This window comes from Gymnodraco acuticeps, unplaced genomic scaffold (assembly GCF_902827175.1).
Source record: "Gymnodraco acuticeps unplaced genomic scaffold, fGymAcu1.1, whole genome shotgun sequence".
NCBI lineage: Eukaryota > Metazoa > Chordata > Actinopteri > Perciformes > Bathydraconidae > Gymnodraco > Gymnodraco acuticeps.
The window spans coordinates 255412-274365 of NW_022991960.1; the positions used below are offsets into that span (position 1 = coordinate 255412).

Consider the following 18954-nt stretch of genomic DNA (forward strand, 5'->3'; position numbering starts at 1 on the left):
ATATTGGTTTTTTGAAACCGATACCGATAACTTCCTGCTTCTCAAGACCGATACCGATAATACAAAAATGTGTACGCCACTAATTATTTTAACGCGATTAACGCATGTGTATTTTTTTTCCTCGGCCGCCCCGTAGTTTCAGAGCGCATCGAGTTTAAAATACCATCTACAAGCTGATGCTGACAGCCCCGCTCCTGTCGCCCGCTTGTGGCAGACCACACTTCCACGCTCACCGGCAGGCACCGACTGGCCATCTGGAGGAACGGGAGGGTGTGTGTATGTGTGGCCCGAGCGAGCGAGAGAGAGACCTTACGTGCATTGTTGTTGTTAGCATCTGGTGCTAGCTAGCTGCGCTAACGGATATACGGAGCTGTTTAAATGAAAACAGAGGAGCGACATTTCGCCACAACTGCGCCGAGCACTTGACTTTATGCAGGAAGCCAGACAGTGGGACATTGTACGAAAAGTCAGCACACTCAGCACGGATAGTGCGCAACATGATTGCAGCGTCCAGGCAGCTCCGGTTCGAGCATATGCCTTGAGTTGCACATAGCTCCAACGCCCATACCACCGACGACATGTTTTTTTACTGTCCTGGCTTCACGAGTTAGGGAGCGCTGGATTTGTGAAAAACCACTAATACCACAGTACTGGCAAAACGGGAGGAGCCGAGTGAAAAACAAGCGCCCCTCATCCCAATCCACCCACACCGCAGTATTTTTTTCTTTTTTTTTAACCAAAAAATATATTGTATATTATCGGGGCTATTAATACTGGTATCGGGTTTATCGGGATGACGTCATAATTCCTAATATCGGACCGATAATTATCGTGCATCCCTAAACACAACATATGTATATTTATGAACCACTGGATTAGCTAATGAGTTGAATATTATCTTGGAGTTGTAACCAAGCGGCAAACTGTGGGGGTAGAGCCGGGAAGCCAATAAGGAAGTGCCACACACTGCAGTTCATATATTGGCCGATAGGCGATGGCTGCAGAAAGGAGCAATTTCCATAGACCCCATGTTAAAATGCCCAACTTTACAGCAGAAAAAAACATGTTTCTACCCCTGGCTCCATACATTTTATTATCGATATAGTTAGATTCCACCTTCATGATTATGGATCTGTGAGTGAATTGTTTTCTAACGCGACCCTTTTATTTATATTAGGTCTTAAAGTTTGTGCATAGATTAGGGCGTGGTCACATTGAGTGACGGCTCTGTCAAGTGCCTGCCGCTGTTAGCTTCTTGTCTCTCTGCTAGCTGCTCCGTGAAGCTAGCTACAGGGACTCTGCCTGCTCAGCTCATCCAGGAAACACAACTTGAAGCCGGCCGTGGTTGTTTGTTCTTCATGCTTATATATCGGACTATTGTGACTCGCTCTGCGGTTAAAACAGACGGTGCATGAATGCGGTTTTGCGGTAAGTGAAATTCTAGTGCTTTATTTATGTGTTAATGATTTTTAATCAGCCACGTAATGAATGGTAAGGCTTGGGTTAGCATGTAAGCTAGTGGTAGCTACATCGGTGCTAACGATTGTAATCAATCAATCAATCAATCAATGTTTATTTATATAGCCCAATATCACAAATGTTACATTTGTCTCAGTGGACTTTACAGTTTGTACAAAATATCAGTATGACAATACGACACCTTCTGTCCTTAGACCCTCACATCGTACAAGGAAAAACTTCCGGAGAAAACCCACAGTTTAAAGGGAAAAATGGGAGAAACCTCAGGGAGAGCAACAGAGGAGGGATCCCTCTCCCAGGACGGACAGACATGCAATAGATGCCGTGTGTAAATTGAAAAGATAATACATTTGCAACATAGGTAGTCCAAATGTTTGGAAATGCATGTGTGTATAATAGGAAGATGAATCCACGAGGATATTCATCCAGGACCTATGATCCAGGACCACAGCCACGACTCAAGATCCAGGGCTCGCGATCCAGGACAGAGGAGCGCAGGATCATCCATGACTCCGGATCCCGGCGTATATAGACACCAAAAAGAAAGACATTTGGGGAAGCTGGGTTAATCGGAACATGAGAGTACACAGGTATAGACAGAGAGAAGGAAGAAGTAAGATGTCCCCCGACAAACTAAGCCTATATCAGCAAAACTAGGGGCTGGATCTAATCAGCCCTATCTATAAGCTTTATCAAAAAGGAAGGTCTTAAGCGCACTCTTAAAAACGGATAGGGTGTCTGCCGCCCGAACACAAACTGGAAGCTGATTCCACAAATGTGGATAATCGTAGCCTCCAAGTTAAAATCATAGACTGTATATATAAAGGTTACAACGAAATAGACAAGTGTTAAGTGGGATAATACTGTTGAACAAACTGCTTCTGTTTGAGGTTGATAAAATAAGGTTACATCCTTGTAACTTAGAGATATTTTATTATGTAGGTAGAACTGTATGCATCTAAGCTAGCAAGCTAATGTCGAAATAGTGTATGTGAAATCAACCTCACAATAAGATGTGTGTATATTACAATTATTAATGTCATATTTCAAGATGATTACTTAGATATTACAATATGGTTGGTTGAGCTGGAGTTCATTATTGAGCTTACACGTTAACGTCACAGTCATCTGAAGAAAGAACCCAAACCTTGTTGTTTTTATTTGTATTACCAAATGGGTATCAAATAAACAGTAAGCATTGGTAACACAACTTCCAAAGTTACAGTAAAATAAAAAGGCCCCTGACTCGGACAATACACAATCCAACATGTTCAACAGAAGAGAATCAGTTATATTGTTTGTACACATGGTACTTTACATATATATATATTAGGGCCGGGACTTTAACGCGTTAATTAAGATTAATTAATTACACAAAAATTAACGCGTTAAAAAAATTAACGCATTTTAATCGCACTTATTTTTGCACCGCGGAACGTTTCTCACTGGATGAGTTTCAGGCGTACCGATTATACTGGAGCACCAACTAACGTTCATGACTTCAGACAACAACAAACCACAGTGAACAGTGGGAAATGTTGTTTTAAAAAACGGACGGATGGAAGCGTCGATAAGAGCACGGTTGTGTGCAAATTATGCAAAAAGGAATTCGCATATCACCGCAGCACATCAAGCCTCAAGTATCACCTCAATGCAAAACATATAGCAGCTAGCGTGGACGTTAGCCTCTTTTATCGCGTTCACACCAAAAAGAGCCGGTACTAAAATTAGTTCATGAGAACCTTTTTACCCCCACGAAAGTCCCTGCTAGAGAGCAGAGAGCTGCTAGAGAGCAGGGACTTTCGTTCGGCTCTCTTGTGAGAAAAGAGCTATATTTCTGATTGGCTGGGCGGATTGCAAACCACGCCCCGTAAAACTCCCAAAAAGTTTTGTGAAGCCGCCATTTTATTATCCTCGTATTAGCATTATTAGCATTATTAGTATTAGCCCAGCGCAGAAACGCAGAGAGACTAATTTATGGCAACACAAAATAAAACATGGGAGCGGTGGAGATGAGGAGGTGTCGGCGTTCTGGCGATTTACTCGGAAGGCTTCAGTAGAAGCTGCTGGGAGTCCCAGCAGCTTCTACTGAAGCCAGTCCTCAACTCCGGGGACTTTGGGCGGCAGTATACGCCGTGAAGTGGTTTGCGGCCTGCCAGTAAACCCAAAGCAGAAGAAGAAGAAGTGACGTCAGCGGCTTCATTTGCCTAATCCACCCCCAGGTTCAAAGAGTTCTCATGAACTAAATTCTCATGAACCTTTGTGGGAAAAGTACTGCGGTGGGAATGCGCCTAATGGTATACTCAAATCCATGTGAAAAAAATTGCTTCTCACTGTTCTCAGGTCAAATATTTATATGTGATTAAAAATGCGATTAATTTCGATTAATTAATTACAAAGCCTCTAATTAATTAGATTAATTTTTTTAATCGAGTCCCGGCCCTAATATATATATATATATATATATATATATATATATATATATATATATATATATATATATATATATATCTGTTTGTTTAAGGTGTCCAGGTGATGCAGACAGGCTGGACCAGAGAGTGAGACAGAACTGGACTCCTCACAGCAGTGAACTTCAGCTCAGGTACAAAGACTCTTTTTTCATACTGTACAAAGAATCAAGAAAGATATTGGTTTAAATGAATGAAGTATTGACTTGAATACACTGATATACATTCCATTAAACAATACTAAATACTAGATCACCTACACATCAGTTAAGTTGAGGGTTTTTTCCATGCAAAAAGTTACATTTAGATGATAACAAGCAATATGACTTTGTCATCTTTCTAATTTAATGTATTGAAGGCAAAGATATTTAACGCATAGTGAGAACTGCTACTATTTATCTCTCAATATTGTCTGTAAAAAAACGTGGTAAAAGTGATTCTTTCAGTGAGACAACAGAGCAAGCTTCTACAGTTGCACTACGTTTTGATAACAGTTAAGTTAATTTTGATAATAACATATATTTCAATGTTGATGAACTTCATACTGTTCATTCATAATCTGATTGTCTTTGTAGCTCATTGTTGAAATAAAAAAAAACATTACAATTACAAAATAATTATATCTACAGCCCCTAAACACACAAACACACCGCTTTCATAAATAACACACTTGTTCTGCAATAATATGTTTTATGTTTCCTGTCATTTTTGTTAGGAAAGGACATGCCTGAAAGACACGACATGTTCTCCTTCTCTGAGGGTCAAGAAGAACATCCAAGAGGAACATTAAAAGCTGATGTTATGAGATTTTAAGACCAGTACAGGACATTCACTAAGAAACTACTTTTATTGTAAAAACAGTCAGCTGATCGAATGCAGCTATTTCCACATCTACACTCCATCAGCTGATTATTTCTATTTGCCTCACTTTATGAGCTTCACAACATGTACCTTGTTTTGCAACGTCACAAATAAATGGGGCCAATCTTCAATCTTCATTCGTCAGATGTGAATGTGTAATCTAACATTTTCAGTAAGTATAATGGACAAAAGGAGTGCAAATACAAATACAATTTATTGAAATGTGAACCAAAAGTTAATCAAATGTTTTAAATAAAAAGCACATATGGACAGAAGGTGTAAACCTATTAAATGTATTAAACACATTTAGTCAAATAAAGTGACCGACTAGGCCTGTGCAGTTGGTATCAGCTTTGCCCAGCATGGGCTCCTTCATCAGCCCTGGTCCTCCTCGCAGAGGAAAGACCCTCAGTCCTCTCCAAACCAACAGACTGGATGTCCATCACACGGAGGTTTCTCCCTGAAGTCTCTGTAGCTCTCTGGACACCACGCTGTCTCAATCCGTCCACACTGAATATGAGATTGGGAAAATTAAAATAATAAATGCTTTAGACAATAAGAAACATAAAGTTGACTGTTGAGTTGCTCAGTTTTTTTAGATTGTCAATACTATTACTGTATAACTAATATCTCAGGTTAAGAGGCACATTCAAATAAAGATTGGTCTTTAAATACATTTTGTCTTTTGAATTGTTTGTTTAAAGTCAAGGATCTATAACTGGTACTTAGTTTTAATGATAGTCTGGTTATTATGCTGTTTGGAGGAGGCCTCACAGGTAAGAGCGCTAACTAGCTACCATCACATGTACCTTAGCTTGACTTAAATGTATTAAACGTATAGTTAAGTGATATCAAAATATAAATAACTAATGTCATGCAAACATATTAATATTTGCTTGATTCCAGTGTTGAATTTAGCACAATTGCATACAAACGTTAAGGGGTTTTAAGATTCTGAAGTATTATGCTAAAAGCTCAATAACTTAGATTATTATTTATAGTTTTGCTGAATAGTTTCAAGTCCGCTTACCTTAGAAACGTAAAATGCGACGGCAGCGTGCAGATGGGGAGCATGTTAGCTTAGCTTGGTAGCTTCAGCTAGCTCTGGAACTTCCAGCTCGGTGGCAGCAGGTCCCGCCTCTTTGCCCTTATTTGGAGCAGGCTGGAGAAGGCGGGAGTTGAACTCTGGCGTCACTGTCGAGCAGTTTGTGGCCGACTCCACCTACTAAGGGCTTCACGGCAACTCTGCAGAATCCTATGGGTGACGTCACGGACCCTACGTCCATTTATATATACAGTCTATGGTTGTAACTGACACAAATGGTTTTATTTACACTATTTTGAAAAAGTAAGAACATTTTCGTAGCACAGACAGAAATAATGAATAAAGATGTTTGTGATTAACTCATTTGCCCATGCCAACGTTTTCTCTGTTTCAGCACATGACTCGTTCATTAAAATTAAATGTAAATGTTTTCATAATTACTATGCACACAGGTGAGACTATCTATGGAAGCCCATTTCCGCCACTTGAAAAAAATAAAATCCCCATGAAAAGTCATAATTATGAGATAAAAAAGTTGAAATTATGAGATAAAAAGTCATAATAATGAGATAAAAAGTCATAATTATGAGATAAAAAAGTCGAAATTATGAGATAAAAAGTCATAATAATGAGATAAAAAAGTCGAAATTATGAGATAAAAAGTCATAATAATGAGATAAAAAGTCATAATTATGAGATAAGAAAGTCGAAATAATGAGATAAAAAGTCATAATTATGAGATAAGAAGTGCGCATGCGCTGCAGTGGCGCTGTCTTCAAAGGTCCCTTCATCACCTTGCTGCTCTCCACCATGCAAACGGCATCTAGTCCTAAATAAGGTGACTTTTGTAAATGTTAGATGTTATATAGCCTATATTGCAGCTAAACTACAACAATGCAGTTCATAGCTTTGACATTACCTGTTATGAACTATAATATGCCTATGCCTATAGTTTTGTGGTAACGTTCACGCCACTAATGACAATAGTGTAGGCATACTGCTGCTGCTAGCCTAACTAACCCGTAAATGTTATCTCAGCTACGGTACATACACCACTAATTATAGTAGCCTACAGTACATGTAACGCAGTGGTTAAAAAGTCATGCGTTAATTGTACATTGCACTGTCGTTCTTTATCGCTTTTCAGTTTGCTATTCTGGGGGAAATGCTAATGCCATAGCGATTATTCAGTAACATCACCAAACCGAAGTGGTACAGTCAGATAGCATGGATAGCATTCATTATGCATGTGTTGAACTTTCCTGTCGGCTCCCAGACCGTAGTCGAGGAAACAGGGGATTACTCTGTGGTCTCCCAGGGCCGAAGCAACAAGCTTCAGGTTCAATAATATCGAAATGACTGGAGAGAGGCCGTTGCATTTGTTTAGTTCTTCTTGTTACACAAATTCTTCACAGACCTATATTTTCTGCTGCTTCGTTTTACTTCCAGAAACATAAAAACGCTCGCTCACTCTCGCACCATGCACATGCATGCACACACACACACACACACACACACACACACACACACACACACACACACACACACACACACACACACACACACACACACACACACACACACACACACACACACACACACACACACACACACACACACACACACACACACTTAACCAAGAGTCCTATTTTAAGTATTACAAGATCAATAAAATCTAATAAAATGAAATAATGCTCCCCTTCCTCCTTAGTTGGAGAATTTGGAGTATAGTTTATAGTGTGGTGACACGTTATTGGACATAATTCACCTCTCGTACTGCTGATACTGTAGCAAGTTAGATTAAAATGCAGTCAAAATGAAAACAGCAATTTTGATTTCAGAGGTTTATTGAAGTCTGCCAGCTGATTGGTTGGATTCAGATAAATGGAGCATGAATGAAAACAGCAATTTTGTATGCTATCTGTTTAAATAATTGAATAAATAATTATATTAATACATGTGTGTATTTTGCATTTGTATCCTGTTTTTACACATAGTCAATCTAAGGGCAACACATGACTTTGTTTGTGTGTACATACAAATATATGTACTGAGAATATTTGGTACATATTTGACGTGTCTCAAACAGCTACAATTATATTTTCATTCATCACAGGTTAAAGTATATCATAATTCTGATAATTGCAATCAGTATATATATTTCAATTTGTTCTGGAATGAAACAGGAAACAAATACACATTTCTGAAATATAAATTGTGACACTGCCCCAGGAAAGTTAATGATCCAGTTCATTGTTCATCAGTTGTCTGAGTGTGATATACAGGTTAACAGTTTCAAACACATCATTTGTTAATTTCAGATTATACTCTGACATTAGATCCACACAGATATGGAACACATCTTCATCACATGGGAAGTCCTTGAACACACACTCATCAAGACAGACTTGAACTTTCTCCAGGTCCACGTGGTGCAAACAATCTCTGCCTCCATACAGATGAGGGACTGCATGCAATATGGAGGGACGTCCATGGGGTGATCGTGAGTTATGGACTTGACGGACTCTGTGATTGTTCCAAGTCAATACAACCTCATTAAGTTCTTCCTCGGAGGCAAATAATATTCAGTCAAATAGAATGTATAAAAATACTGGGCAGTGGTGATTACTGCCTTAGTCAAGTATACTCCTGACCCATGGTTTGTTATATTTGTGAGATGTGTCTTCTAGTGTACTATGGTAGGTTGGCACAATCATATTAATAACTGTAAAATGTAAATTGCAGCAGTGCAACTAATGTTATATCTTAACAGCTATAAAAATGTGGTGGATAAACCCGAAAATAAACCCTACTTATTTGACACAGCTACTCTGAATACCCACATATTTTTGTTAGCCAGAAACAATAACTTATTATTCACTCTCTCCACGGAAAACAGGCAATTTCTATTTTACACATGGTCATTTGTGGCTCTTTAAAAATATTCACCACATTCAACATTTATTTATTTCATAATGTGACAAGTACCTGTATTATTTGTAGAAAGCAGAACTGGATCAAGGACTTGTCCAAGAAGTTGTCTGAGAAGTAGCCATCTACACTCAGTTTGTCAAAAAGGTCCATCCAAAACTGGACACACTCACTTCGCAAGGTCAGCCACCATTGTTCAATACGTTGGTTTCCAGTGCTTGGACCAAAGGTTACATTGTCTGTTTCAGCTTGGTTCTCAGAAAAATGCAAAAACTGCTGCATTTCAGCCATATGGCCATTTTCTGTTCCTAAATCAAGTCTGAGTCTGGCAGGGCACCCACCAGCATTGATAACAGCATCAATAAAGTAGCCAGCGATGATCTTCGGGTCTTTGTTTGTTTTGTAAGCTTCAAGCCATATCATCTTTCTGGAAAACCCGTCAATGCATCCACTGATTGCAATTCCAAATGGCTTAAGCTTGTCGTAACCATCAATGTGCCATACATAGTTTGGACCACAGCTGTGGTAGATGCGCCTTCGCAGTCTGTTTCTTGACCTCAGATCAACACCTTAACCATCCAATAACTGTAGCAGTATTCGCACTGTTTCTCTGTCAGTCACAATTCCATGTAACCAACATTTTTGGTGCATCCATCTGTAACCATGACACTGACCAGATGTTTCCAGTTGCTGTTCAATGAAGGTTGCCACCTCAGCCACATCGGTTTTATTCTTTCGACGCCAGAGCTGCTTCTTGCTTAAAATCCTTTCAAGGGTGCGTTTGCTTAGTACAACTCCATGTGAATCAGCAAGCAAATTAAGTATTTCATCTGTTGTAAATCCACGTTTAAAGTAGTCCTCAATGTACTCACAATCCATTTCCGTATCAAGATAAATAGGAGAATTCGAGCCAAAGAGCTGCTAGTTTGTCTGTTGTGACAAAGTGTCTCTTTTTATCTCATAATTATGACTTTTTATCTCATTATTTCGACTTTCTTATCTCATAATTAAGACTTTTTATCTCATTATTATGACTTTTTATCTCATAATTTCGACTTTTTTATCTCATAATTATGACTTTTTATCTCATTATTATGACTTTTTATCTCATAATTTCGACTTTTTTATCTCATTATTATGACTTTTTATCTCATAATTTCGACTTTTTTATCTCATAATTATGACTTTTCATGGGGATTTTATTTTTTTCAAGTGGCGGAAATGGGCTTCCATAACTATCAAATCCAGTTGATGAAAATATAATAAATATGACTGAACAACAGACCTCCTTTCATTTTTTGAAAAACATCAAACTAACAAAAACATTCACAAAAATAAAACATTCAATAAACAGTTGAATAAAAAACATGAATACATGTAAAATAGGGTTTCACATCTCTACACCACAATTGTATAGTGAGTTAGTTTTGCTGTGTGTTGATAGTAAAGAGAAGGGATCTTTGCATTAGTTCATGAACAAAATGTGGTTTTGAGCAGAAAAACAACTATTTGGCTAATTGTGTGATGTAGATGTATTGCTGTTTTTAGATGTTAATGAAAACCTAACTGTAAACACTTGTTGGCGTTTTGCTCCTGAGCCACACAGAGCCCATCTGTCTGTCTGTGAAGAGACTTAATAACTGCCCCCATGCAGGAAAACATTAGTCACCATCAATGCCAGTCTGGTAGAGGGAAAAACAAGCAGGCATGTTTCCAGAGCCTCCGCCTCACACACATCTCTGCTGCCGGCACCAGGGAGCTGTCACTGTGAGCCGGGATGCCACTCTGTGTTCAGCCACTGGAAACGTGCAGAGCGGAGTGAAAGGAAGAGAGTGTTTCACTTTGGAAACTGCCGTCCCAGTGTTCTCCCGATGCACACATTTGGGAATTTGAGGAATTTGCAAAGGGGTATGTTATTCCTACACTGTCAGGAAGAGGACAGGCCTGACATAACACAGGCAGCTGGGGCAGATAACCCTGCACTTGTAGATAGATGGGATTGGCAAGCAAATACTACATTATATTAAGAAATGTACACACAGGAATGTCCTTCAGCGGTTGGATCATTGTTTTAGCTGTGTCCCCTGTGTGTTTTTAGGGACATATTTTTCCCTGAATGCTTTAAGAACTGACATTGGGAGCATGTGAATGACAGCAGCCCACATAATGACTGCTTACTGCTCTGCTAAAAACACGACCGAGTGCCACATCAACACTCACTAAACTCAGAGTAGCACTTTACTGAGGCGCAACCGCACATACAATTCTTTAACAAGACGCAGCCGAGTGTCACTGACTGCAACGGTGGTCAAAGAAGTACTCAAGTAAAATGTCCAATACAGCAAGGAAAAAATACTCCGGGTTACTACGGGTTTTACATGTTACAGTATTTCTTCACTGCTACTTTTACTCAAGAAAAACGGGTATTTCTTCCACTACTTCAAGTTCTTTTTGTAACATTAGCATGAAATGGAAATGGTCCTTTCAAAATGGTGCCTTTGTTCAGTACAGGAGTAAATGTACTTAAAGGAAACATTCCCAACCTTTGATGTGGATGTCCAATCACTGTGGTAAATGATGTCAATTGAAGCAATACATTCCTCAATGGGTGCTATACTGACTGAGACAGTTGAGTCTCCTGCTGCAAAATCTGTTTTCATCTTGGATCCAGAGCTTTCATACAACATGACAGAGACATAGTTGGAAGAGGAAGAGCAAACTGCCTCCTGGATTTCTAGTCCCACACTTATTCTTCTTGCTTGTATTGCAAACTAGTCACATTTCTAAACGCAAAAATGGCATAACAAAATAGACATGGATACATTTGACCGTGTTTTGGCTGACTGATAATCAGCCGCAGTCATTCAAGCCAGAGTATACGGTCGAGGTGAGGCCTCTGGGTGTCAAAAGCTCATGCAATGCATCCTGGTTCATAGGCACTGCCGGTTTCTCAAGCATAAGTACTCAGCTTCAGTAAACCACGCACAAAGGAATGTGTTGCTTATATTGCCAAAATGAACCATTAACACTGACTGGACATCTACATAAGAAAGATCTAACTTTACCCTTGTATTACTTTCCAGCAGCTGCACCTGCTGGCTCCACTGTTTGCTTAGTAAACTCAGTTAAAGACACAAACTGCACTGCTGAGGTCTTTCTCCCCCCTCCCTTGACGCTTAGATTAAAATACAAAGAGCTCAATTAATCCACAAACCCCTGAAGGCACCGCGGCCCTGTGCCCATGTCAGCCGATTCCTGCAGCTATTTCCTGTCCCACCCTCCTGGTTTAACAGTGAACAGACCTCACTGTGGTGCGTTCGTGGCCAGCAGAGGAAAGATCACCTCCCTCTGGTCAGTAGTGTGGCTCAAATCTGCACAGAGGCAGAAGAACTCCAGTAAAAAGGTTTTTTTCTATAAAAGTGAGGACTCTATAGAGTGGTATATCTGCTTTTGGTGGATTTTATTTTACAGACAGATGCCATTGGCACATACTTGTGTTTCACTTATCTCTCAGAAAGAGGAAACACCTCCTTCTCAACACATGTGAGGAGTGTTTCTGGCTGGTCCTCCTCCAAAGGATGGCAGGGAGTGGATCATAGTGGAGGGCTGCTCCCTGTGAAGCAGTTTATGTCACTGAGTGACCAACAGCCTCTCACTGCTCCATCCAAATGATCTACGTGTTGGCTGACACACCAGGTCAACATTGGATCTAAGTTCTTTATTTTTCCATTGGAATCTTGTGTTCAAGTTGAGCAGACAGCTTCCATCCAGGACCAAGGTGAGTGATGACTTCAGATGTGTATCTTTTAATCTTAAAATACTTCAAATGTTGGCCTATATACAAATCCAATTATTATTGCTCATTCTGTCTCAGATTTTTCAAAAAGTTCCCAAATATACTGCAGTGACTTTGCTTTCAGGCAATAAACAAGGCAACACACTCGTTTATTATTAGGGCCTGCACCATGTTCTTTACAATACCACAAACCATAAAACATTTATAGGTCCAGTATCTACAAAGAAGAAAAAACCCATCTTTTGTATGCATTTAAATACTTTTTTAAAGACCCTTTCATTCACTTTCTACTGTGCTAATGAATGTATGCTTGACTGTCTGAGACAGTAGACTCTTTGTGGACTACTGTAAAACAATAATTCTCATATTCAATGGTTTCAGATTTCATCTTTTGACTTAAATAGGATTATCTAAGCAGGAAGTGTGGGAGGGTTGAATGGGAGTGCATTTTATAGGGTTACATAAACAGCTTCAGCTGCCGGGCTTTGCATGTGAAGTTATTGGACTTGTCTGGAAATCTTAGGTGTTAAATCTGTCTGCCCGAGACTGCGGCTGCTGTGTAAAATGGACATTTGTCTCCCTCTGGTATTTGTGCTTCAAGCTCGGGCAGACTACACCACAAACTGTCCTCTTCACGCAGTGAGGGAAGCTCTGTGGAGCTCCGTATAAAAACACATGTATTTTAGTGTACATTTGCCAACAGAGAAGAGTTTGACATACGAGGACATACTAATCTTTTTTTGAAATAATAATCTGTTTTCTTAAAACAAGAGGAACATAATCTACAGGTGCAGTCAGATTACATTACATTATTATGTTACTTTGTTCGACGCTTTTATCCAAAGCGTCTTACATACTCAATACAAAACCCCACAGGAGCAATTTGGGGTGAAGTGTCTTGCCCATAGAGGTCTTGCCCAGGGACACAACAACATGCTGACTGCAGTGGGGTTTGAACCTGTGCTCCCCTGATCCCAACACCAACGTACCAAACCACTGCGCCACAGCCTCCCAGACTCTTTCCAAAATAAATCAACTTGTTGTTTCCAGAAAAGAGAGTTGGCGCTTAAAATACATCCAAGTCTATGCACTAAAATCAAGAAAATCAAAACTTAATTTTAGAACCAGACCAGGTGATTCAGATTTAAATATGAATATTCCTTCGCCACTAGCAGACTGTTCCACTTTTCCTAGCGAGATTAAGATGGGAAATCAATACCATTTCGAGATCTAAGTCTACAGCCAGTAGCTAGTTAGCCTAGCTTAGCATAAAGAATCAAAAGAGGGGGGTAAAGCTAGCCTGGCTCCTTCCAAAGGCAACACAAACCTCCTAAAGATCACTGATTAACATCCCTTTATCTTGTTTGCTTAATCAGTACAAACCAAAGAGTAAAGACACCATTTTGCTGATTCACTTTTTGCTGATATGTTGGTCCATTGCCTGGCACGACATATTTGGGCACATCACTCCTTAACTGTCAAAATAAACAAACAAGATAGAAAGTTTAGTCGGTGAGCTCGCAGGTGGTTTAATTTATTTTGTAAAGATAGTTGTTTTCCCGAAGTTATGCTTAAACTAAGCGAGCTAAGCTAACAGTGTGCTAACTCCTGTAAAGACTCAAATTACAGAAAATCGGACTTGATGAGAAGATTATATCTGCAGTGTGACAAATGTTTGATCAACAGTCTGGTCGGTGGGCATGTAGAAGTGCTGGGTGTAAAGGCCAGAAAACAATGTTTGACTTTGCACAAGCGGAAACTGAATTGCCCACTTAAGTTGTTAAGGTCTGGGGGCCACAAATTGAGGGTGCAGATGGAGTCATGCTTCTTCTGTCTGGGAGTTAAATGGCAAACAGAGGGCAGCGCTGGTTGAGACCCACCGGTTCCCATGAGTTAGCGGCCAACATAGAGACCACGGATGTAATTGCACTCCTTAAAAAAATTCAAAAGAAAGCCTTTGAGAGTGCGCAGGGCCTGCCAAGAGTCACCGGGATAAAGATCAGGGCGGGAGAGCCCCCCGAGTGGCAGCGATTGCAGCAGGGCATGATTTTGTTTTCTCCCCAGAGAGAAAGCACCAGAAAGAAAAACATTCGGCTCCCACGCACATTGTTGTTTTAATGACAGGGAATGTGAGGGGGTGGGAATATCAGTCATCATGTTTACATCAATCTTTACGTTCTGTGGGACCATCTGTGACATTTAACCTCAAATAAATCTCAGTGTCTATCCCTCTCAAATGATTGAAAAGGAAAAGAAAGAAAAAACATTTGAGTATTTTTTTAACTGTTTTTACTATAATTTAAATTGCAGTTAATGCACTTTCTGTTAGATACATTATTTTTTTACAAGTAGGAGACTTTAGTATTAGGGCATTTAAAGTTAGGAAACTTGGAATCCTATTAACATTTTGGATTTTAACAACAATAAAATGCAACAGGTGTTAGCTATGGTCAATAGGGTTAGGGTTAGGTTAATGGAGACAACTACCCTACATTTCCTGTAGCCAAGGAGAGATTGGGCCTTCACTGACAAAATGTCACTCAAAAAGACACACAGAAACCAGGAAGAGACTCAACTGATAACAAAGAAACTCAAAGTTACTACGGAAAAACTCAAAATTCCAACAAAGACAATGAAAACAACCATAACAATAAAAACAACTGTACCACAAAGAGAAAAAAGTAAACTACAATGAGACAAAACATTCTTCCAAAGTCACTCAAAATTATTGCAAAGATATTTTTAAACAATTACAAAGCAACATAAGGAGACATTTCATTACTAAAAAGACAATGAAAATTACTACAATGCAACTCAACAACTAAAAATGAACAAAAAAAGACATAATAAAGACATAATAGCATGAAGCGCCTTACCAACTATACAGACTTTGTGTCTTGCTCTTTGGTAGGAGAGCTGGTGGAGCATTTTGCATGTCTGAAGGCACATTCTGTCATAACCTACACACCTGTGTGAAGACACCATACTTGCAATAGGTCCAGTAGGTATAGCTGCTAGTGTATAGCATGCTAACATGCTAACAAGTTTAACTCAGATGTTTGACCTAGTAAATATTACACCTCCATACAATCAACTGAAAGCATTGTCATCATGATGGTTCTTGCTGGTGGTGTAGGCATACAATACATCAACATACTTAGCCTTTAAATGCCAACAGGAAACAGACAATACGTATCTAACTGTGAGTTTAAAATGCCACTACTATTTAAATCTCACAAATAGACATTGAGATTTATTTTACATATTTTCTTTGTTTTCTTAGATGTCCTTTGGGCTGTTTCACCACCATCCACAATTCGTTTTAATTGTGTGCAGCTGTGGGCAGCCCCTCTGCTTCCTTTTTGCATTGCATTGTTGGAAAATAGTGGAACACAACAAAATAAGCATATTTGTATACAAGTTGATTTGTATGTACTCTCCAAAAGCCTTCTTGAAAGTATGAAACATTGAGTTTTGTACTACTTTTGGATACTGTATTTGATCATCCACTCCATAATTATAGATACTTTGGAGATAGAATTCATTAAAAGTGCCTCAGCATCATTAGAAAAAGAGACAAGACATATCAGAATAAATGCAAAATAAACCAGAACAATCACATGTTGTTTTTGTGATAACATATTGTTAATAGCTGGGAGTATCCAAGTCATGTGACTTGTTTTCTGTGGGAAAAAAAGGACAAAAAAAACATGTGCTCGACTCAGGAAAAGAGCCTCCTCAGGCACTGATGTCATAAATATAAACATCCCCATCAGACACAGAGGGCCTCATGTTTCTGTGCTCACCGCAGGCTGAGTGTAAAACACTTACGAGGAACACAATGTCCTCTCTGCTGACCTCTGACCTCTGCTGTAGATCACAGAGGTAATGAGAGGGGAAAGCCTTTAAATGAGCTCAGGCTTCCTTAATGGGTTTAAAAGCGACATCATTTTATAATGTGATAATACTCACTGTCTCCTTTTCCTGTGGTCTGTGGTAGGTGTTGGAGTTCAGTGTGTAACAGGAAGTCCTGATGAAGATTTGAAGCCTCTGTGAAGCAGGATGGAGCCCATTAAGAAAGACATGGAGCTGCTCAGCAACAGCATGGCCACCTACGCTCACATCAAAGGTAAAACATGTCCCTGTGGTTCTCAACCCAGGGTTCGAGGCTCAATCAATGTATCATAGCATGAATCTTTGGGGTCATTTGAAATATACAGGAAAAAATAACGTAATTGTGCCAGTATTTTTAGAATATAGTTTCCAATATTTCTATGACCTTTTTGATGCAGTTGGAAAACGGAAGTGGAAATGGCTGCTTGTAATCGGGAATATTTCTAGAATACACTGTTATTAACAATGTGAACAGCTTATATTTGTATTTTTGGAAAAAGGGCAAAAACATGATTTTGTGCATGTAAAAGTATTCAATTTGCATAACACCAAACACACCTACAGTATCACCAGGCGGCAAAGAGATCAAAATCGAGATCTTTGTGATTATAATGTTGGGGCTCACTACTTTAAAGGTCACCTATTGTGCAAAATCCACTTTTCATTTATTTTCTACATCAACACGTGTCCCCACTGTGTAAAGAGATTCTGAAAGTTTCAGGAACAAAGACCCCCTCTCTTTTTGTCCTGATCCATTTATATAAAAACCTCTCTGAAAATGAGCTGATTAGATTTTGGCCACTTTATGATGTCATAACGATTATCACCTGAATCTCCTCCTAGAGCACCTTTGTGTTCTTTTTAACCAAATATCTCTCAGAGGGGCGTGGGGAGGGGCTCCTTATTTTCATCTAAAGTAACGGACAGAGAATCAGCACTTTTGAAACAGGGCTGAAACAGAGGGGATTATGGGATACTGCAATGATCTGTTTGGTGTTTGGAGCCAAACACTTCAGAGGCATGTTTGTATATATCTGAGAGCTATAATATATTGATGAAAAACAGTATAATAGGGGACCTTTAATAAATGCTCTTGTGTTCCTCTCTTCTCTCACAGCCAATCCGGAGAGCTTCGCCCTGTACTTCATGATGGGCGTGTGTCTGGGCCTCCTCATGGCGCTGTGCCTCCTGGTGTCCGCCATCGCCTGCAGGACCCGTCGCCACCGCAGGGCTCCCCCCTCCCCAGAGAGGAGGATGCTGAAGGACTCCAGCGCGGAGGAAGATGAGGACGAGGAGGATGAGGAGGGGGGCCTTGATGAGGAAGATGAGGAGGCGACGCAGATCCCTAAAGTGACCCTGGGTGACGGCAGCTCTAACGGGACTCTGAGGAGCGTCAACGTGTTTGCGTCCGCCGAGGAGCTGGAGAAGGCGCGCCGTCTGGAGGAGAGGGAGCGAATCGTCAGGGAGATCTGGAGGAACGGACAGCCGGACATCCTGGTCACGGGGACGGGGACCATCGGACGGGTGCACTACCACTAACACACACTTTGACTGTGATATGCTCCCTGACTGCAGAAGGCAGAAGAGACTTTTGGATCTGTGTGGTGGGCCATGTTCAAAATGAAAATAAGAGACTGTGTAAAATGGTAGGGGTGGTGAACCTTATATTTTCCCTCCGCAGGGTCATTATTGGTGGAACACTCCTATTCATTGACAACAAATTGATATCTTGTCGCAAGAGTCAATATTTTGAACTGAACTTCTAATGTGAACCACAAATGTAAATATTGATAAAACGTACTAAGATACAGAGACAGGACTATTGTATTCTGCTTAAGTGAAACAATTTCAAGTTACATTACAACTACAAGTTAAAAAATAAAAAAGGACAACAACAATAAAAGAAAAAATGAAATAATCATATGAATAAATAAAGTAAATAAATGCACTAAAGTCATGATGTCATTCAAAATACAATACTTTATTTAAATGTAATTTCATCTATGGCCTTTTTGAAAAAATAAGGACTTTTCTTTAATTAAAAAACTGCTGGAATAAAATAACAATTCCAATCAATTGATTTATCAAATAAGGTGATATAATGTTGAGCTGAGTTTCATCGCAAAAGCTGAATTACTTCACTATTTTAAAAAGGGTTATATATTGTCTCTTTTTATTCACGTGATTATTATAAGTCTCATTCTGTAATTTAATATTGAAAACATATTTTCTCAATATATTTTGTATTATATCGCCTGTGACAACAGATTTAGTTTGCAGCATATTTGGCTTCATCTGTATTCTACCATGTCTTTGCAATGTGAATAATTAAAAGTTGAACCACTTTTACAATCAACAAAAGCACATATATGTATCAATAGATGTAGCAATGTCCATCTGTGATTATTTGAAAGTCAATCATACATTCAATTTCTTTCTGGCAATTGTAAGAAAAAGTAAACACTCAAGATTATTGGTTT

At 39.4% G+C, this 18954-nt stretch overlaps 1 protein-coding gene across 1 annotated transcript; it reads left to right on the forward strand.

The window, feature by feature from the left end:
- The first annotated feature begins 12161 nt into the window (after positions 1 to 12161).
- Positions 12162 to 18947, forward strand: eva1bb (eva-1 homolog Bb (C. elegans)). Its single transcript, XM_034200747.1, has 3 exons — positions 12162 to 12562; positions 16581 to 16709; positions 17592 to 18947. Exons 2-3 carry the CDS (start codon positions 16643 to 16645, stop codon positions 18011 to 18013), a joined length of 489 nt encoding a protein of 162 aa, XP_034056638.1. The 5' UTR covers positions 12162 to 12562; positions 16581 to 16642; the 3' UTR covers positions 18014 to 18947.
- The last annotated feature ends 7 nt before the right edge of the window (positions 18948 to 18954 follow it).

Coding starts and splice junctions, on each gene's coding strand:
- eva1bb (XM_034200747.1), top strand. CDS start 16,643: ATGGAGCCCATTAAGAAAGACATGGAGCTGCTCAGCAACAGCATGGCC. Junction 16,710..17,591: donor CACCTACGCTCACATCAAAG/GTAAAACATGTC, acceptor CTTCTCTCACAG/CCAATCCGGAGAGCTTCGCC.